Source organism: Cantharellus anzutake, assembly GCF_015039405.1.
Source record: "Cantharellus anzutake strain C23 chromosome Unknown EI90scaffold_2, whole genome shotgun sequence".
Lineage (NCBI taxonomy): Eukaryota > Fungi > Basidiomycota > Agaricomycetes > Cantharellales > Hydnaceae > Cantharellus > Cantharellus anzutake.
In genome coordinates, this window is record NW_024066952.1 from 1,195,905 (window position 1) to 1,216,200 (window position 20,296).

A 20,296-nucleotide genomic window follows, 5' to 3' on the forward strand; every position below is an offset into this window, starting at 1 on the left:
TACCTCCTTCCTTAGGCTTGAGGTGGGAGTTGGGGTACCTCAAGCGATTCCAGCCCCGTTCCAGCCAAACAAAACGAGCGATCAAGGGGACGTTCGACGGAGTGATTGATCTTCACTTGACTTGGGTTCGTCCACGATTTGGATTTGCTTGGGTGAGCCTCGGAGATGCCTAAGGCCACAACTACTGGTGAAGAGAGGGATCATTTGAGGAGGAATCAAGCAGTGAGTGTGCAAACGTTACTCTTTTGGATGGGGTTAGTTTTGTGGAATTGACTCGCGTTTGGTTGCTTTATCTTTATTTGCAGTGTCACCAATGTCGTCGAAGGAAACTTGTAAGTAGCCTTTTTTGATCTTTGAGAGACATGGGAGAGGGCTTTAACGATTCCACTGTTGCTGTTACTCTCGTGTCGGACCCGCGACGGTTCATGTACGCCAAAGAAATGGCAAGTTCCCGAACTCTCACGCCGACGATGCGCATATTAACATCGTCTCCTCGATAGTGATGCCAAGACGCCGTGTACATGCTGTAAACGATCTCATGCACATGTCATCGCTGCTAAAGCGATGAAAGGGGAGCCTTTCGATATTGCTCCAACTTGCACTTATGATGAACCCCGAGGAGCAACGGCGACGCAAGCGTCAACAACCGCTTCCTCTGCGGGTGTTAACTTGAGTTATTCAAATCATCATCGACGACGGTCTTCGAGCGTGGCTCACCAGCCGACCTCAGGGTCTGTATTAGGGTCGGCGGTATCATCCTCAGGGTCAGCTAGTCCCAAGAGAAGAGCTTACTGTTCCGAAATATCTTCAGCTGTGCCGACGTCGGGACATTCTCTCCACCCTCCACTGCAGGGCCTTTCATTTTCCCCATGGGACTTTCAAGAGAGGAGGCGCGAACTCCTCGTCACTGCTACTACCAATCATGGTGGAAGTCGTCATCATCAGCTGTCAACGAGGCCCAGTTCTGGCCCTGGAAATCGAACACCACTCCCTGCACCTAGCGGGAGTGGTGGTGTTTTTAATTCCCATCAGACTCCAGCTCCTTCGATGGTGGTGAATTTCGACAGGGTGAATAGCACCTATCATCCGCAGTCATCATATCAAGATGCTCCAACCTCCGGATTCGATTATGGTACTACTGCCGAGCCATATCCTGCAGTAGTTTCCTCTTCTCGGTTAGGTCCCGGAAAGCATATAATTGCCCCTCCATCTTCATCATCCACAATAACGACTGGTACTACGGCTACTGCTCCATCTTCTACTTCTTCATCTCCATCTTCGGTAGCTCGTTATAGGAGTGGAACCGCTACTTCTCGCTTGGATTCTTCGAGTCCTGCTTCATCATTGCTTAGCAGTAATGGTGGCGGAGGTGGAGGTGCTCATCAGCTACAACCTCAACAACTCCTACATAAATACCAATGTGAAACTGCTTCGTGGGCTCGATCGGTTGCCGTCGGCGTTGGTGTTGGAAGTAATGGTGCTGGCTATGGCGGTGCTTCGGCGATGACTAATCTCTTACCTCCGTCATATTCAACTACACAGCCCGCTCTGCTGGCTCAGCGCTATCAGCACCAACGTCATCAAGAATCACCCGCTTTCCTGGATCCCCCCTCGACAAATCCTACGCATACGACCCAACAGGGAACGTTCGCAAGTGTAGCTGGCTCTCATGACGATGTGCTTTATCCTGTTAATTCGTCTTTGTCGCCCAGGGTTAGCAGCAGCGACAGTGGACACGTTGGTGGTCCTTTCTCTGTAGAAGGCGTAGGTACCGTCGACTTACAACAACAACATTCTCATGTTCATCCCCATCCACATTATCACCCCCCGGGCCCTTACCACTGTCAAGACTATCCCCAACCACCGATATTGTCGCACGCGCCTCCCCATGTACACATGCCCAAGCAATCAGATGGGCCCTGGCCGCCTAACCTCCCCCCACGACCCCTCCTTCTCCGCCTGGTTCACATTTTTTTCAAAACCCAACCTTTAGCACCGTACCTCCTTCATCGACCCACGTTCATATCTTCCCTATCTACCGCTTGCCCTCTCAGTTCTGCTTCTCCGGACTCTAGTGTGTCAGGCGGACGATTTCCTTCTATTGCGTTATTACACGCAATTTGTGCCATGGGGAATATGTATTCCCACCCAGCTTGGCTTTCTCAAGTCGCGAGCGGGGACGAGAATGAGATGTCTCCTATTATGAGGATGAGCGATGCGGGAGTTGGGGGCGGTGGTGTGCATCCACAGGGGTCGATTATGACGATGTTTAACTCGCCAAATACGGATCCGGGGGGACGGCGGCGACCTTCTTCGTCCTCTGTGGCTGCTACTTCTAGCCTTAACGGTCTTCTTCCCGGATTGCGGGGTGGTGAAGCTGGGGATGAACAGGAGTATTCGTATTCAACTTTAGCATCTTTCTCTGAGGAACAAGCGACGTTTGCATATTCCCTTTTGGAAGAAGACATGAAAGGGTCTAGGAGGATGCTGGAGTGTGTACAGACGACGATCATACTTGCTTGGTATTACGTGAGTCTGTTTATAACCTGTTCCTCTCCCTCATTTAATATCTACTTGCGCTCTTTGGGTGTGTTCGTCATTGGTGATTTAATTCACCAATTGAATTGTTGTGGATACTTACACTGTCGTATCCTTATCAGCATGTCAACGCTCGGTGAGTTACATTTGACCATTGGGTGGAAGATACTACATTGGTGCTGATTCGCCTACTTTCATTTCCCATTTCACTTTGAATCCGGGTGTGTACAGGTGGATGGAAGCGTGGCAATGTTCCGAGTCGGCGCTTCGGCGATGTATACCAATTGGACTTCACATGGATGGGTTTCATGGCGGGATGATGTTGGTCGATTCGTGGAAAAATCGAGCGATGGTGGGCCAAAATAATGGGCCGGAGTACTTGGAGCAGCGTAGGGCTGTGTTTTGGATTGCATTCATGTTGGATTCGTTGTGAGTGTATATTTCCTTTCCTCCCCGAGGATATGACTGATTGCGCGTACGATTGGAAAATAGCCAGTGTATTGCGACGTCGTGGCCTAGTGGCCTCAACGAAGCTGACGTTAGTCAAACGCTCCCATGTACTTTGGCTGATTATGAAGCATCGGTACGTTTTCGAAATCCTTTCTCTCACATCAAAAGACTAAATATTATTTTCTTCACACACTCCCTAATGCAATGATTGATTTTATCGGCATCCTCTTTTTCTCGACATGATTCTCGTGTCATATTCCCATAGAAAGATGTCCGACATCCGCGCCAGCATTTGCATTCTGCGACCCTCTTCATCTCCAATGAACCCTACATCACCGATTCGTTCACCCTCCATGTCAAAGCCACTATCCTCGCCGGTCGAGCCGCCAAACTTAACACCCGTTTCCAAGCCCAGCGCGATTATCTCACAGAGGATTCACCAGAAAAAGTCCGCACTACGGCTGAGTTTATGCTCCTAGAAAGGGACATTGCTGCCTTTCAAACGGGTGTCCCAAGTGGATTGAATAAATTTATGATGGATACCTCTGGTGATGTTGGGCATCGTTCGAGCGATCCATACGCTGATATCATCGATCATAATGCGTATCTTGCGTACATTGTGTCGCATGTGTACGTGTGCTGAATGAATCCTTCCGCTGACGGGATTATCAATTTAACATTTTTTTCTCTTCTGCTTTTTGATAGGGCCCTCATCGTTCTTCATGATCCTCGGACGGACCTCTCAGATTTGAACGACTTGTCCGCGCGAACGATCCTTTCATCTGCGAATGCCATCTTGGCGACTATTCGTGCTCTCAGTGCAACTCCTTTAGATTTTTCGACCATGTTTCATGGTACTTCGGTAAGTTCCACCATACTCTCTCTCGCGCCCCCCGAGAGAGAAGAGTTCTCACTAATGATGTTTCAATCAATATTCAGTTATATTGGACTAAGGCTGCTGCAGTTGTCATTCGGTACTTGGAGCGCGAGCTAAGAATGGGGAATATAAAAGCTGCTGCAGTGCATGAAGCAGATATTGCGACCATCAAGTTGAGTTGATAAGTTCACTCTCGTTGGTGTTTAAGAACGCTTAATCGGCAACGCTTTGATTGCGATGTTCGTGCATGCGATATATAGGGGCGCACTGCGGCGTATGGGGAAAGGGTGCCCTGTAGCCAGGGCTCATGGTACTATGATTGCCGAATGGACTGAAGCTGCTATTGCCAATGGGAATAATGCGTGGGTGGGGGAGGGCTAAAAAAAAACAGTCCTCCTGCTCCTAGACGATAATGTTTTCCCTTGCTGACATGAGCTCTGAAACGGGTTACGCGTTATCTTTCTCCATTAGGACACCCGAGATAGATAAGGTTTGGCCACACGTTCGATTCTCCGAAGGCAAGCGTGTTGGCATTGGGCCTGCGTACCTGGGTAAGCTATTTGTCCATCTCTGTCATGGCAACAGCCTTCCCCATTCATCTTTTCTCCCTGTCCCCTTATTGACTTAAATTCTAAAAAAAAATGTCTTTTGCTCGAACCTCAGGGAGTCGATACACGGATTAATCAGATCGTCGCTTTTGTTTTGCTTTATTTCGTTCAAACCATTGCGTCCACTGTTCACTGATGCCACTTTCTTTTATCTCTGCTCAATACCATCCCGCCTTTCTTCCTTCTTTCTTTTTTTTTTACAACAGTATTCAAGGCTCATTTCGATAAATGCAAAATACGTCCATGTTTTTCCCCAGACGTCCCTTGATAGAAATCCGTTCGAACCCTACGAACGTGTTACTCTTCTTGATTAGTATGTGCAATTTTAAGCGTTGTGATTGTGTATGCGTGGTGCTACTTGCTGCAGTGTTTGGCATTGTGGGGGGAATTAAAATGTTTGTACACGTTCTTTACAACTAACCGTAAGTTACCTAGGCGCGCGTAGGATTATCGCGTGTCGCCTAGGATTTACCGTGTTTCTGTGCCGAGTGACAATCGGGTCGATTTCCAGGATTGAAACGTAGGGTTGTCTTTTGGGGGGTTGGGGTTATCTGGGTCTATATATGGGCATTAAGAATATCTAATCATCGGGTGGTGATCAATCTTCGATTCAATGGTCCCAGGTCGGGGTTGGGAGGAACATTGTCTGCATATGGTTCACCGGCTAGCTGCACTGGCTGCATGCAAGTAGAGATTACCCTCGTGTACATGGTTTACTGTAGTAGAGTCACTAGTAGTGCAGAGTTCCATTTTATTAGGCAGGATCCCAGCTCCTAATAGACCATGTTATACATCTTGTCGATCTCATAGGTCCGATCAACCCATGATTTTGTTGTTCGTGTTTGGAATATCATCAAACAAATTTTTCCAGTAATATCGACAATCAATTATCTCATAGCGTACATCGGCGCCATCTTGAACGTTCGATTGAGGTGATTGAGATAAAATCTCGATCTGTTTCATTAGTTTACAATCGTCCAATTAAACGTCGGAGATGTGCATGAGTGCATGTGCTATTTGATAATTTCCAGTGTTGTGCCGTCATTGTCATTTGAAAGGAGAGGAATCTTCATTCCCTTGCCGAGCGCGTACGTTTGTGGGTAGGTCGAAATTGGAGGACTGGGGAAATAACGTCCCAGGGCCACTCTTTTTCCGAAATTACGTAATTCGAGATAGGATCTCCAGAGAAAACAGTCCAGCGCATGCGGTGGGTGTGATTTATGTCCTCACACTATTCCGTCCATCAATTTTCATAGCAATCTCAGAACAAATCATTGCAGAAATAATGAGCAACAGCAACTCGATGTGGACCTATAAAGGAGCCTGAGAGCCAAGGCTATAGAGGATCTCAGCCAAACCCACCTCAGTCTTGCTCGTGTTCTTCTGTTTATTAGTAATACTGGATCTCTGGCTATGGTGGCCATTCCTGTGCTCTTTTCCATGACTTCAGTTTTCGTTTTTACGACTGAGGCTTTTCCATCCCCGTCGGGATGGCGTGGCGGCCCCGCTTGGCACGTAAACGGGGACGAGGCCAAGGCGTGGTACGGCTCTACTGGTGGCGATCCGCACCGCACCCGTCAGTCGAATGATTCGACGGCGACATCGTGCTATGCCGCTTCTCCAAATCAGATATCCATGTTTCCTCTTGCCTCTGAGGACGTTCAGGTGCGTGTTTGCAAATATAAATCCGATCCTCGGTAAATCATTGGCGCCAGAGTACTGCGGCGGGCGAGTGGGGTCCTGATTGGGATAAGATTCTAACAAATCTCGCTGATGTACGTGCATTCATCCTTAATCACTGGAACCGCTTATGAACTCGGAACAGTACCCGGATCTCACGGCATACATGTGTTATGGGACTGAGGGAACATATACGGTAGATTGGAACACAGCCCCTGTGTGCGAAAACTCAACCGCAACAGTCCATGGATACGTTGTAAGTCTTTCTACCTCCATCTTTATTAAGGCAATTCATCGTCGGCCTATGGATTTCCTAGAAACAAGGTGACAGCTCTACTTCCGTAGAGCTGTTTCAAGGGACCTCTGTCTCCTCCCAGACTACGGTTGAAAGTGAGTTGAAATGTGCCAGCATCCGTTGGTACCACCATTCATACTTCTATCCTAGAGGCTACTCAGCTCGGTCAAAAGCTCCAGGTATCCTACGAGAACAACGAGATATTCGCCGGAACAAAAATTGTCGGTAGGTGGCCCTCGAAATTCACCGCTTTCCCTCCCAAAAGCTCATCCTGGTTTATCAGAAAATTTTTATTCCCTTTTCACCGATACTACGGGTCACTCGCATACTGACACGGATGATACTCGCACCACAGTAACTGAAACTGTCGCATGCCCTGGCCCAGCCAACGTCTCAGTAGATGTCAGCCTTCAAACTTGCAGGGTTCACGGCCAATTCACCGTCCCGCTCACGTTGTCTGGCTGGGCGTGGTTTTTCTACACAACAAGAAGGCAAGGTCATTATGAATGTTTGTAGGCTGCTATTGGCCAACCACAGGGATTCACTGAGGCATTGTTCATTCCGTTAGGGGCCCTTAATATGGAGGCGATCAGTCCGCTTGAACATCGCCAGATGAATATGACAGTCTCCGTTCAAATGACTATGAAAGCGTGCGGCATCTTTTATGGTAAATTTCCCCCTTCCTCGGTGAGATAACAGAGCACCCACCTCCTTATCCAAAAGCCAATTGTGGTAAAGGCGCTTGACTTGTGTTGCACGACTTTCATGTGAAAACATCGACCCGGATACCTCCCTGATTTAGTGGTGACATGGAAGAAAAACATTGCATCCAGAAATTTCCACACCTAGAAACAAGATATGTATTTCAGTCAGGAAAATCTATTCCGGCGAGTTTGCCCTTTTTTATATCGAGAAATCCCCGCTACTCCGTATCGTTTGATCGCATGCAAGGTCCTCTATTATTGCCAACTCTACATAACCCAGCCTTCCTCCCTGCCTTCGCTAGTATTGTTCTACAATGCTTTCCGGTCCACCACATCCTTTACCGAGGACACAGGTGTGTGACACTCGTCCCACCTCTCTTAATTGGACGCTCCTGGATGTTTACCAATTGCAGTTCCCATTGTTGAAAATTAGGGCATTTCTTTGAATGTTTGGACTGTGCCACATATTCATGATCGTTGCACATGTTCTGTTCGGTGATTGTTATAAAACCCACAGTGATCCCGGCCATTCCCTACGCGGCTTGATTAAAGATACAACGTACTAATCATGATTGTGTTTCATCGATCGTTCAAGGCTCAGCAATATATGCCCATAACTGGGTTTTTGTCCCTTCTTCCATTTACTTTATTCCATTTACATTTACATGACACTCACGACGCGCCCTACATTAATGTATTGATGATCCCCTCTGTACGCCACGGCATACTCAACGGGATAGCCGCTCTGAGGCTGCGGGGTAATAAGAAGGATCTACCACCATTCAAGAGAGTGTATGTTTAGGTGCAATCCTACGTGAGGCTGCTAAGGCGGCTCTCAAGAGACACGAAATCACGGAAAATTGACTTCAGATGTGCATGTGGTGAAAATCGGTCCTTGCGATAAGAGGCATGTGGCCACATGCTGGTCGGCTGGAAGAAAGATGAAAAAAAAAAGTAGCTTGCCTGATTTCAGAGATAACACCTCCCCTAGGTCTTTCTCCCACACTGGCTTTTGCAAACCAGTGGCCGATTCGACTGGGTTGCAAATGACACATCAAGCAGGCCGAGTCACGCGTGGGCACGGATGCCATTGACGAGGCAGGAATTGCGAGAATTCCAGCATTCCAGGCAGTTCAGGTGACGCTAGAGTTGTACACGGCCTTCATTCCCTTTAAGACCAAAAATCATGCTGCGATCTGCCAAAGACGACTCGGAGGTCACTGACCAGAACATTGGCGACATTAAATACAGCGCCGCCATTGGAAAGCCTACGGAGCTAGTCCCAACTCTGACGGCTGCCACACTCGTCAAGGTGCAGCCCTGCGATAGATCCACGGTTCGGCCATCGGAGCCCCAGTACAGACACACCTCCCCTTGATTATTGGGACCAATCTTCAATGATCCCTCACGACCAGACCGGAGTTGGGAGGGAGCATTACTTGAACCACTTCATGGTTCATCGGCTAGCAAATAAGTAGATATTATCTTCGCGTACGTGGGTTAGCACTCGGCAGAGTTTCATTTACGCCACATGTCCCATCGATCTGACGTGGGTTGCGGTCCCATCGCGAGACCAAACTGAAGCGTTAAGTAGTAGCTAGAGACAGGTGGCCGGGTACACCCCGAAGGTAGCCATGACTTTGTTGCCTATGTTTGGAATATCATCGAAGTCCAAGTCAACAGTAATATTGCAATTATTCTTATCGACGATTGGCAACTAAACCGCCCAGTCGTACATCGGCGGAACTCGGACGTTCGATTGGGGCGATACTAATGAAATCATGATCAAATTCATTGATTTGAATCAAAACCATCCCAATCGAACGTTGGAGGTGAAATTGGGAGTTGAGATCAGGATTGGTACATGGAATTGGGGCCTATGTCTCCTAGGTATTCCACCCACCAGTAACTGGTGGACGCCGTCTGTCGCGGCAAGTGCTTGATACTCTTCCGTCCGACAGACTTTGCTCTTTTGCTGCGTATACAACAGTGCCGGAAACGGCAGATGCAACGATGTGATGCGGGAAACAAGCGAGCATGTGATGGTGAGAAAGGGTAGATGTACATGGTACAAGTGGTTAAACGGGGCCCCTTGCAAAAACAAAGTAGCGGGAATTACTCGCACGTTGCTATCTCAAAACAAATTGTTGCGAAACAATGGGCGGGATCTGGACCTATAAAAAGTGTGGGAGGAAGCCAATGCTCTGAGAGGATCCAAGCCAAACGCACGTCAGTCCTGCTCGTCTTACTAGAAGCACTGCGCCTCCAGCCATGGTGGCCATTTCTGTGCTCTTTTCCATGGCCTCGGCTTTCTGCTCGACTCAGGCTTTTCTTGCCCTGCGGGGCTGGCCTAGCACCCCAGCTCACATGAACGGAGACGAGGCCAAAGCGTGGTATAACCCTGCTGGTGGCGGCTCGCTCCACACCCGTCAGCAGAATTCGTCGTGCCAGACCCTCGATGTATCTCAGTTGAAATCGTTTGGTGTCTTTGAGGATGCTCTGGTATGTGTTTGCAATCACCAATTCGATCCCTGATAAATCATAGATACTAGCGGTATGCGAGCAGCATGTGGGGTCCTGATTGGGACAATATTACGACGAATCTCCCTGATGTACGTGCATTCCTCCTTAATCACTGGAACCGCCCATGACCTCGAAACAGTACCCGAATCAGACGGCATACTCATGTGCCCCGAATCAACCAGTACAAGAGGCATACTGGACAACCCCTACGTGCGCGAACCAAACCCTAGGGTTTACTGGATGCATTGTGAGTCTTTCCACCTCCATTTTTATTGCGGCATTTTATCATCGGCCCATGGATTTCCTAGAAGCGGGGTAACAGCACTGCGCAAGTAAACGTGCGTCAAGGGACTTCTGTCACCACTTCAACATTAGTTCAACGTGAGTTGAAATGTGCCTACATCCATTGGTACCGCGATTTATATTTCTACCCTAGATGCTATTGAATTTGGTAGCAGAACCCAGTACACTGTCTGGGTGGGTATTCCCTTAGTCTTTAAAATTGCAATCGTTGGTAGGTGTCCCTCTGAATCCGCCGCTTTCCTTCCCAATGATTCATCCTGACTCATCAGAAACTATTTATGCCTTTCTCGTCAATACGAATGGTCACAGGTCTACTACCACAGACGATGCCCGCACCTTTGTAACTCAAACTGTCAGTTGTCCCGGCCCAGCCATCGCCAATGCGAGTGTCAGCCTTCAAGCTTGCTGGGCTGACAGTCAGGTCGCCATCCCCCTCACAGTGTATGGCTGGCTGTGGTTCCATTACGGAACAAAAAGGCAGAATCATTATCTATGTCCGTAGGCTGCTATTGACCCACCACGGGGATTCATTGGTGTCTTGTTCATTCCGTTAGGGGGCGTTAATATGGAGACGGTCAGCACTGTCGACAGTCGCCGGCAGGGTGTAACACTCTCCGTTCACTTATCTGCCGAATCATACGGTTCCGTTTATGGTGCATTTTCCCCTTCTCAACGAGATGACCGGGTGTTCACCTGCATACCTAAAGCCGATTGTGTTCCATGGACCAACGATTCGGTATGCATTCAAGGCGGAATCCCCGCTCCTCCGTAGCGGATCCTGCAAGTTTTTCGACGTGAAAGCAAGGCTCTCTACTATAACACTTCAAATTCCCAACAACCCAGGGCCCGCACTTGGCACCAAACTCTGTCACCCGCCCCCTTTAATTTTCGTTCTGACAACTGCTACATGTAAACTTGTTGTAGATTACAATAGGGGTGACCGCACTGTTGTGTCGTCATGCGACCGCGGGGTAACAAGAGAGATTCATCATCATCATCATCATCATCACCGAACTCTATCAATCAGCTTCGTGGGCCTGAGCCTTATCTCCGTTCACTCATGATCGCCCCCTCTCATCAATAAAAGGAAAGGGGGCAGGGAAAACATACTTACAGAATTGTGATGAATTGGGAATGGAAAAACCAAATTCCAGAACCAGGAGCAACAGACGTCGTCCACAAATTATTTCTTAATATTCCGCTCCGTCGCGGCCAGGGAAGCATGTGTAGTTTCGTGCATGTCACCAAATTAAATATAACTGATGGACGCCGCCTGTTGCGGCATTACCCGCTACTCTTATCGGTTCTCTCATCTGACGTCTATGGAGGGGGGCCGGATTGAATTCAGCATTGTGACTTACAGAGTTGTCCCAAATCCCCCTGCAAATCCCCCTGGCGGTTAGCCAAACTTGTGTCACTGCGCTGGGGTACATTGGTATCTCCTCTTGAACGAGTGCTCTACCCATGTACGCTGTGGCGAATTCATGCATTTGCAACAAGACAACCCCCAAGGCCCTCAGCTTGATTTGAAACGACAAGAGTGGCGTTGGGGATGAAAATTGAGTGTCATCCATGGAGACTGCGTGAGCGAATCCGTTCAGGGCCGGGCCCTGATTTTAACTCGAGGTGGATTTGAATGCGCAACAGGATGCCTTCTTCATGAGGATTGTTTAAAGGTTCAAACTGCAGTGCGTCCTTCCCAGGATGGCCTGTGTTCGAAGAGCCTCAAGCCCTGGGAGCGCGACATTATCATGCCTTATTGGTAAGAATCCGCCCGGCTTCCAGGAACTATGGCCCTCCCTGATTGGGACCTACACCGACGGGCAGGGTACAAGGCTTTGCTTTTGGACTTTGGTAGACAATCCACAAGTAACATAAGTGCCCAGCGAACATAACCCCAAAAAAATCCATGCATGAGTCCGTCTGTAAATCCTACACATCCTCCCGAACCAGCAATGCAATGTTTATTAGCACAAGTTCGCGCGAAAGAACAGCTCATCTGTTTCACAACTCAAAACCTCGTGGGCACTGAGTCAAACTCCATTTTCCGACCGTGCAATGGGTGATGACATCATTGGCCACAGACATTGAGGAAACGTCGAATAAAGAGAGAATGGGTAATGGAGAAAGGAGCATGGCATGAAGGGCAAGGGAAGTTATTGGGAAGGGGAGCTTTTAAAGCGAGAACAGGATACGGAAGTTACAAAACAAATGCGGAAAGTTGGCTTACAAATCAAGACAAGGACCCTGGATAGCAAGGGAATTTGCAATAATACAGGACCTCTGGCACGGGCATTCAGTTTACGCATTCAAGACCCGCTACAGAGTAGCGGGAATTGGATCCATGCTGGATCACAAGGCTTCGGCAGAGTAATCCAATTCCAGGCCTCTAAAGTGGGATCGCACTCGGCATTAAAAATAACGTACCATGAATCATGATCGTGTTTCGTTACGTAGAGCAATTCCCCAGAGGCACCCGTCATCAACCGTTGGAAGGCATCGACAACCCAACCCTTCCCCACAAACCTTCAGGCATCCTGCCCGCGAAAGCTGCTGAAGGATCCACCAATAAAAATATAAAGACTCAGCAATGCATAATCCGTGCTAGCTAGGCAGGACTCCAGCCTCTATGACTTCGTAACAATATATAGAAATCCGTGCATGAGTATGCATGTTCCGGTACGATCGGGGGGCTGCTAAGGCGGCTCTCAAGAGACACGAGATTACAGGGATCGTTGAAAAAAGGATCGACTTCAGGTTACCAGCCTCTATCAGTATAGAGGAATCTAGATACATATGGCAATCCGTTACTCAGCGGATAAGTACTAGCTTGCCTGATCCTAAGGATGACACTTCTCTTATATCTCCCGCACTGGCTTTTTCAAATCAGCAACCGACTTGGGTAGGTGATAGGCAGGTTACCAACTTCTCTTACACAAGGCACAGCAGGTGTTAGTCACGTGTGGGCACAGATGCCAAGCATTGCCGGCGGGAATTGCGAGAATCCAGCGATCCAGGCTGCCTTGTCCGCCGGAAGGCGACGTTAAAAGGTACACGGCGTTCACTCCCTTTAAGGAAGCAAAAAATCTACCAAGACGAGTCGGAGGTCATTGATCAAAGCATTGACGACCACAACGCTGTCAAAGATTGGAAAGCGCATGGAGTCTCAACCTCGAACGACTGCTACACCGCTGAGGCACATTAATCCTGCGATGGATCCATGGTTCGACTATCGGAGAACGTGAGTCATGCCTTGACATAAAGGCACAGCATTGTCTATTTATAGCCTTTTCTATTATTTTCGGTCATTGCGCTTAACACGCTCTGTGCATGGAAAATGACAGGGATCCGTACCTTGACTTCCAGCCAAACTTCGCCCTTTCCTTACCGGTCCAGATCCTCCTGCAAGGTGTCATTGTAGCGCTCGTGTCTGTTTTGCTTATTCACCTCATCTTCACTGCACATTCCCACTGGCCTCTCGCGCGGCTCAACTATGCCTTGCAAGTCGCAGGGGTCACCACATTACTAATATCCTCGATAGCTAGCATAATCGTTGTGCTGCATCTGCTTCGTAGTTACAGTCGCGGATGGCCTTATATGCTTGACTACATCGCAATCAGCATCCCTCCTGATGATTGGCCTATCGCTGGGCAAGTTTCGTGGTATTCTATGGAAGCTATAACATCTGGCTTTGCTCACGTATGCCCAGTTACCCCCCTCCGTCTATATTGCCTCACACCTAGCTGACAGATTACGAACATCCAAACCCTCACTTTACTCTTTCCTGCCAAAGCAGAACAACGACTAATTTTCCTCCTACTCGGTATGTCATTGATGCGCCGCATGGCTGCGATTATCTATCCCCTAAAATTGGGTCACGTAGGACCTCTCGTCCTTGCTTCGTCAGCTATGACCTTCTCGTCTTTATCACCAACTGATCGTGCACAGGACCTAGGAGATGCCATTCGAGGCATCTGCAACACAACCCTCTCCTTGCTCTTCACATCCGCGTTGTTCATATGGGGGTTTGTCATCAATCGCTACAGAGCATGGCGAACCGACGGTGGCACAGCAGCGTTCGGTGCCGGGGCCTGTCTGTTAGCAGTGATGAGCGTCGTCGTGAATTTTATTCTAATATTCGAGGACCGATTGGTGTGGTTGCCCTACCTGAACTGGGCTGTGGTGCTGTGGCAGTGAGTTATCTGTTTGCTCATGATCAGGATTCGCCCTGAACTCATGTGCCGCCTTCTTGCTTACCAGGAGTTTCTTTGGGTGGTGGTGGTTTGCTGGCTCGGGGATGGGTATTCCCGAGGTGGGAGACATGCTCTATCGTGCAGAGCGCAACAAACGGAAGGCACAGGAGAAGGAACGCAAACGGAAAAGAAAAACGTTTTCGGAAGTGGACACTCCCTCATCGAATACCTCTGGGGCCCTTCGTTTCTTCAGTTCGCTGGTTGGAGATTTGAGTAGACGGAGATCTGCACGGACGATGGGTCCAGGTCGCGATGCCACCAGTGGCAACGAAGGGGACATCGAAATGTGTTCTATTCCTTCAGGGCTCGCCGCCCATCAGACAACTGTAAATGGTGCCCCTCATCCGCACTCCCGTTTGAGCAATTTCTTCCACGCTCTTCCCTTTTTTCACAATATTTCAAACTTCACCAAAGAGCTTGGCCATGCACATATACGTGCCGCCGTCGAGAATGCCCAGAGTGATCCTCGTCCTGAAGGTGGTGAGAGTGAAGGGTGGGGATTAGGGGCTTATGGTCTTACGCAGCGGGAAGAGGCAGAACGCAGGATCATGGAGTTTAAAGAGCGAAGAAAAGGTCAGAGGCTCCTCAACGTGGAGCGGGGCCCGGGGATCGAAGAACGAGAGGAAGATTGGGAAGATGAAGCTGGAGATATAGGCGAGAATGATAAGAAGGAGGCACTGGAAAGGTTGCAGCGAGAAGTTGATGCTGAGGCTGCTGGTCCTTCGACATCAGGGCAACAGGACACGCAAGGCCCAAGGCGCCGCCCATCTCACTCGACTCTCACAACACTGCCTGACCCACTTCCACCCACCGGCTCCGTTTTCTGGTGGTGGGGTCCACTGCGACGGTGGAGGCTTCAGGACCGGGCAGTTTACCAGTAAAGTCCTCTCGTATTTATCTCGCTACGGTCCTACGGTGGCTGTCAGTCCCCCACTGGTGTGCTTTTTAACTTTAACTTCAGTCAGCTGCACTTTTTATCATTCCCCTGCACCGCTTAATTCTACCTGGCAATGACTTTGTACTCCTACTGTGTATGTACTTGAGCATAATACTATCAAAAGATCACACCTTGCTCTAGCTAGCCTCGTTCTCAGTCACACAGCTGTTGGACTAGATCGTAAGGATTCGAGAACGATTGACACTGCTTGTGAGGAATCTCGGGGAAAGTGAAATTTATGTGTGAACTTCCAACCGTGAGTGTTAGCTGTTGGATGTTGCTTATGTACCTAAACGTCGTTGGTAAAGGTGCCATCCCAGATTTGTTTGATGTGCGTGTGGGACATGAGATTGGCATGCCAGTGGCCCGAGCGCGGGTGGGCATTTCACAGCTCCTGACTACAGACTGTGATCCTTTTGCAGGGATGCTTCTCGGCTCTTTTAATGCGTACACAACGACAGTGGTGACTTGTCTCAACATGAATGTTGGGGAGGCTGTCAATACTAAACCTCAACTTCTGACATGGCCCTTGATATCCCCGAGAGCATTAACACCACACTCAAGCGATTATCGAGCAAAGAGGAAATTTGATAGAAATTTGACGAAGCGCTAAACCACTTGGCTGATATCAACGACTAATGGGGCTTCCATCTCACCTTGGATTATGAATCAGTGGATCCTCTCTTGCGGAGGCAGGAATGAATTCTCCTGGGATGAGCTCGTTTCTTCCACTGCTCCAAACGCAGTATGATTCCCATCGCAAGCGCTGACATATCGGTCTCCAGATGAGAATCCAAGTGTGTGGCGTGGCAGATAAAGGTATGGTTCCAGGCCGGCTCGGAGGCCTCTGAAATCTGTATCGCTGGGAGACGGGTTACCATATTTGGAACGCCATTACAACAGCAGCTTCATTTCAGTCGTGGTTCGAATCCTCTGGATACAAAGTTGATTTACTGTGATCTCGTTCCCAGACTGTCTAATTGAACGCGTTCGGAGAACATCAATAATCACCGATACCTATGTTGACATGAGTACCCCTAGATGTTTTGGCAATGGTCTGCGGGTGTGGAGGGATGAAGAATAAAGAGTACCAGCAACAATTTTAGTGACATGGTTCCCACGCAATTGTGAGGTTTGAAGTGACCTTGTAATTTCCATGTAGTGGCAGTTTAGGAGAGGCACAACACAGATCACCCCGCGCCTTATGCTACCACGACCTCACTTCTGTTAATCGCAACCGGACACTCTGAGCACGATATCAAAGTGTCATTAAATATCGTGCTCTCAGCTCACACATTGCACTTAGATACTTTTCTGAGTGGCACAAATGGACAGGGGCCAAAGCGAACAACAAAGCTAACAAATAACGGCAACATCGGAATGCCACATCCAACACCAAGCTTCAAATGTTAACACGGAACAAAATATATATTGCGTTCTCCTAGTTAAAACTGCCACAACGATCCGATCGAAGGGCTGGCGGACGGCATGGTCGGTTCTCCTTACATAATCTCGGGGCTTGCCGTTCACTTCTTCTGAGCGCCCCATTTCTCTTCGGACCATATCAAAAGCTTGTCAACTAAACTTCTGCAGCGACTTGTCATGGACTCCCCAATGGCGCTCAGTACCAATGGAAAGTATAGCAATGGCATAGAAGATACTCCAGGACGAAAGTATGCAATGCGCTTATTTTTTTCCCTTAACGCTCACGTAAACTTTGCGTTCGCAGTTCTCCTAGTCGTGACCACCATTCATCTTCTCGAAGTGCTCACAAAGATTATAAGGATAGGGGCTATGACCGCGACCGTGATCGCAAGCGTGGTAGCGAAAGGGAACACACCCGGGACCCTCGAGAAGATAGACATGACCGTGACCGTGAAAGGCATCATCATTCCTCCTCTAGGAGGCACAGCGGAAGCGAGGAAAAATACCGCGAACGTCGTTCCGAGCGGGAGCGCGAACGTGAACGTGACAGAGAAAAGGACCGTCATCGCGATCGGGATAGGAGCGATAGGGACCGTGACCGAGAGCGAGGAAGGGATAAGGATAGGGACAGGGCTGGGGATTATGAACAGGATAGAGAGCGAGATCGCGACCGTGACCGTGAACATCGTCGTCGCAAACTGGACGAAGTGGATGGTTCTCCCTCCCCTCGTCTGGACGACCGCTATAGCAAACGACTCCGAGAGAGTTCAGTTGACGGCGGGGCTGCACCTCCCTCTAGCGAAGCTGGTCGTGGTGACACGAGGAGCGCATCAGACAGAGATTTATTGGACAGAGTGAGCAAATCATCTGCTCGAGACCGCTCGCGGGAGTCAGATAGGCGATCATCGTATACTGCTAGTAAACCTGGCGATGACGGTCCTAGGCATCCTCCTCCTGCAGATAGACTTCCGGTTGACGATAGGAGCCCGCCTCCTTATGACGATAGAAAACGCCGAGATGAGAGGTATGACCGAAGACGAAGTCCTCCTCGCAGGTGAGTCATCAGGCTCTTCTGATCATGAACAAAATTCCACGAATTCTGTCTCTGGTCCACCAGGCGCAGATCCCCCGAGCATCCTCCTGTATCCAGCGCAGATTCCGAAGCCCGGTCTGTTTTCGTATCTCAGTTGGCTGCCCGCGTGACCGCCCGTGATCTAGGCTATTTCTTCGAAGAGAAACTTGGAGAGGGCTCGGTCATTGATCCTCGTATCGTAACAGATCGTCTTTCTAGACGCTCAAAGGGGTGAGTGGAGTTTCACCGTTGGATAAGATGCGAATGGCCGATTTGTCTCACCTAAACTGACGCACAGCATCGCGTATGTCGAACTTGGATCTGTTGAATTAGTCCAGAAAGCGCTTGATCTATCGGGTACTATTGTAATGGGTCTGCCAATCAAGATTCAGTTGACTGAATCAGAGAAGAATAAGGTTCACTCCTCTGATATTGTGTTCGTCGTCCCATACTTTCTACTTCCCCTAGAGTCTCACTTTGTATTTATCACAGGGGATCACAGCAAGGATCCATGCAGTTGTACGTTGGCTCGCTCCATTTCAACCTTACCGAGCAAGACATCAAACAGGTGTTCGAGCCGTTCGGGGAGCTGGAATTTGTTGATTTACATCGTGATCCGGCAACCGGCAGGAGCAAAGGATATGCCTTCGTACAGTACGTCATTAATATTTCTAGCCCCCAATTCATACTGATTTGCTGCGTAGATTCAAGAGGGCCGAAGATGCTAAAATGGCGTTGGAACAGATGGAAGGCTTTGAATTGGCCGGTAGACAGGTTGGTATTCTCACATTCTCTCTTATCACCCTTTCAATTTCTTTCGAAAAGCTCCGTGTCAACACCGTTCACGAGAAAAGCTCTACCAAAGGCATTTCATATCAGGATTCCCTTGATGAGAACGGGGGTTGGTTGACCATTAATTCCCGCATTTCTGGGTGTTCACGTCCCTGACAGGTTCCTTGAGCAATAACACATCTCGTCACATGCTGATGCAGAAATTGGCTAGGACTGAACACGTCACCTCTCCTGCTCAACCGTGTGTATTGTTGTCTCCATCAGTCTGGTGCGACGTTTAACCCTATTTTGTTAGAATGCGGCCGGTGATTCCACAGGCACAGACGAGAAATATTCTTCTTAAAAACATGTTCGACCCGGCTGAGTACGTGGTCTCTTTTAGCCATTGGTCCATTTTTCAATAATGACGCCTCTTTCGCCAGAGAGTCGGGTCAAGATTGGGATAAGGAACTCGCTGAAGATGTCAAGAGCGAATGTCAGGTTAAGCATGGACGCGTTTCTGCGATCACGGTTGATAAGGATTCTCAGGTAGGCTGTACCATCTAGCGCCTCCTCTCGGACTCTAGAGCTCACTGCTCGCCTGCACCAGGGAGAGATTTACGTCCAATTCGATAGCGTTGAGTCGGCCTCCTCAGCCTGCGCAAGTTTGAATGGTCGTTGGTTTGGTGGGAAATTGATTTCCGCTGCGTATATCTCAGATGCAATTATGCAGGCGCACCTCGATTGATAGGCAACGATTTCTGGGGCTCCAGTTAACGCAGAATGATATCATTTACGCTTCCTTTCTCGGACGAAACTTATTCCTTTCCCCGTGTTATAGGTGCCGAGATAGTCCGTTCGTTGCTGCTTATGACACGATCTTCTTTCCCTTCCTTTCTTCATGCTGCTACAAGATGCTATGCACGTTACTCACTCGCATTGATGTCTAGCGTGTCTTTTATACTTCTTTTTTGGACATAAGTGCATCCTATACACCCCTTACTAACGCCGGCGCGCCATTCGCATGAAAAATTCGTGACATTGTCACAAAGAAGGCACGTCCTACTGTCTCATCCCACTGCTTATGCAATTTTGTACGATCCTTTCTCTCAATGCCCAATCCAGATAAAACTTTTTACAAGCTATGAGCAGAGAGGCCCAGACCTGCACCCTTCAGCTTGATGCAAAGAAATTGGGAACACCCCATGCCTGACCTTGAACGCATCTCTTCGTGCGATCGCACATTCAGAGATCGATCGACTGGAAGAAACTAACGTAGCACTCCTGCCCAATTGCAACAACTGATCCGGTCCATTATATGGCCAGCGGCGAGTTATTGGGCGATTTCTATGCCGACGTCGGTGCTGTCAAACCAGCCGGTGACTTTCCTCGCCTCGACAACGACCGGCAGCTAACAACAACTTCACTAGATGCCGGTTCCTTAGATACCCCCTTCGTTTTTCCGTAACTCCCCCCATTGCGGCGAATGTTCACATCGTTGTGAGTCGAATCGAATTGTTGTAAGATTCCGCAGGCCCCCATCGAGGAACAAAGACGGGGTTTCGGACAAGCAGCTACACAACGGAACCGGCAATCTTCCTTGGTTATAACGATGTTTCCGCGTCCCTTTGGCTATCTGACCATGATAGTTGCCTGCCCCGCTGCATGGACCCAACCGCTAGCCGCTGTCGAGTTGTCGACTGACTGTACTGCTGTGTCTGCTTGCCTCACACGTACTGTATAGGCCTCCTGGGTGCCGCTTACATTGCTCGATTGGAGGAACAGAGGCAACGATACTATGTGTATCCGTACTCCATATGACTCCCGCCACAAGAGCCCCGTCGAGTTACCCACCGACCG

General features: G+C 49.0%; 5 protein-coding genes across 5 annotated transcripts; all 5 read left to right on the forward strand.

The window, feature by feature from the left end:
* The first annotated feature begins 845 nt into the window (after window positions 1–845).
* Window positions 846–4,587, forward strand: EI90DRAFT_3030881 (uncharacterized protein). Its single transcript, XM_039058263.1, has 10 exons — window positions 846–2,529; window positions 2,661–2,674; window positions 2,770–2,967; window positions 3,031–3,121; window positions 3,254–3,618; window positions 3,694–3,850; window positions 3,928–4,037; window positions 4,126–4,227; window positions 4,337–4,416; window positions 4,529–4,587. The coding sequence occupies exons 1-10, from the start codon at window positions 1,048–1,050 to the stop codon at window positions 4,546–4,548; spliced, it is 2,619 nt and encodes an 872-aa protein (XP_038923412.1). The 5' UTR covers window positions 846–1,047; the 3' UTR covers window positions 4,549–4,587.
* Window positions 4,588–5,913: 1,326 nt separating this feature from the next.
* EI90DRAFT_3115476 (uncharacterized protein) lies at window positions 5,914–6,964 on the forward strand (the record flags this gene model as incomplete). The annotated part of the gene is made up of 6 exons (XM_039062788.1): window positions 5,914–6,138; window positions 6,189–6,248; window positions 6,299–6,409; window positions 6,471–6,543; window positions 6,599–6,673; window positions 6,732–6,964. 6 exons carry the CDS (start codon window positions 5,914–5,916, stop codon window positions 6,962–6,964), a joined length of 777 nt encoding a protein of 258 aa, XP_038923413.1.
* A 2,503-nt stretch (window positions 6,965–9,467) lies between these two features.
* Window positions 9,468–10,811, forward strand: EI90DRAFT_3030892 (uncharacterized protein). The gene is made up of 7 exons (XM_039058264.1): window positions 9,468–9,654; window positions 9,705–9,764; window positions 9,815–9,922; window positions 9,984–10,056; window positions 10,112–10,189; window positions 10,248–10,631; window positions 10,686–10,811. The coding sequence occupies exons 1-6, from the start codon at window positions 9,520–9,522 to the stop codon at window positions 10,478–10,480; spliced, it is 687 nt and encodes a 228-aa protein (XP_038923414.1). The 5' UTR covers window positions 9,468–9,519; the 3' UTR covers window positions 10,481–10,631; window positions 10,686–10,811.
* Window positions 10,812–13,257: 2,446 nt separating this feature from the next.
* EI90DRAFT_3030900 (uncharacterized protein) lies at window positions 13,258–15,304 on the forward strand. The gene is made up of 4 exons (XM_039058265.1): window positions 13,258–13,677; window positions 13,729–13,801; window positions 13,862–14,171; window positions 14,239–15,304. Exons 1-4 carry the CDS (start codon window positions 13,309–13,311, stop codon window positions 15,110–15,112), a joined length of 1,626 nt encoding a protein of 541 aa, XP_038923415.1. The 5' UTR covers window positions 13,258–13,308; the 3' UTR covers window positions 15,113–15,304.
* Window positions 15,305–16,770: 1,466 nt separating this feature from the next.
* On the forward strand, window positions 16,771–19,184 carry EI90DRAFT_3011391 (uncharacterized protein; the record flags this gene model as incomplete). The annotated part of the gene is made up of 11 exons (XM_039056463.1): window positions 16,771–16,841; window positions 16,898–17,647; window positions 17,711–17,896; window positions 17,964–18,101; window positions 18,158–18,319; window positions 18,370–18,439; window positions 18,491–18,566; window positions 18,617–18,698; window positions 18,753–18,821; window positions 18,880–18,985; window positions 19,047–19,184. The coding sequence occupies 11 exons, from the start codon at window positions 16,771–16,773 to the stop codon at window positions 19,182–19,184; spliced, it is 1,848 nt and encodes a 615-aa protein (XP_038923416.1).
* Between the last annotated feature and the right edge of the window lie 1,112 nt (window positions 19,185–20,296).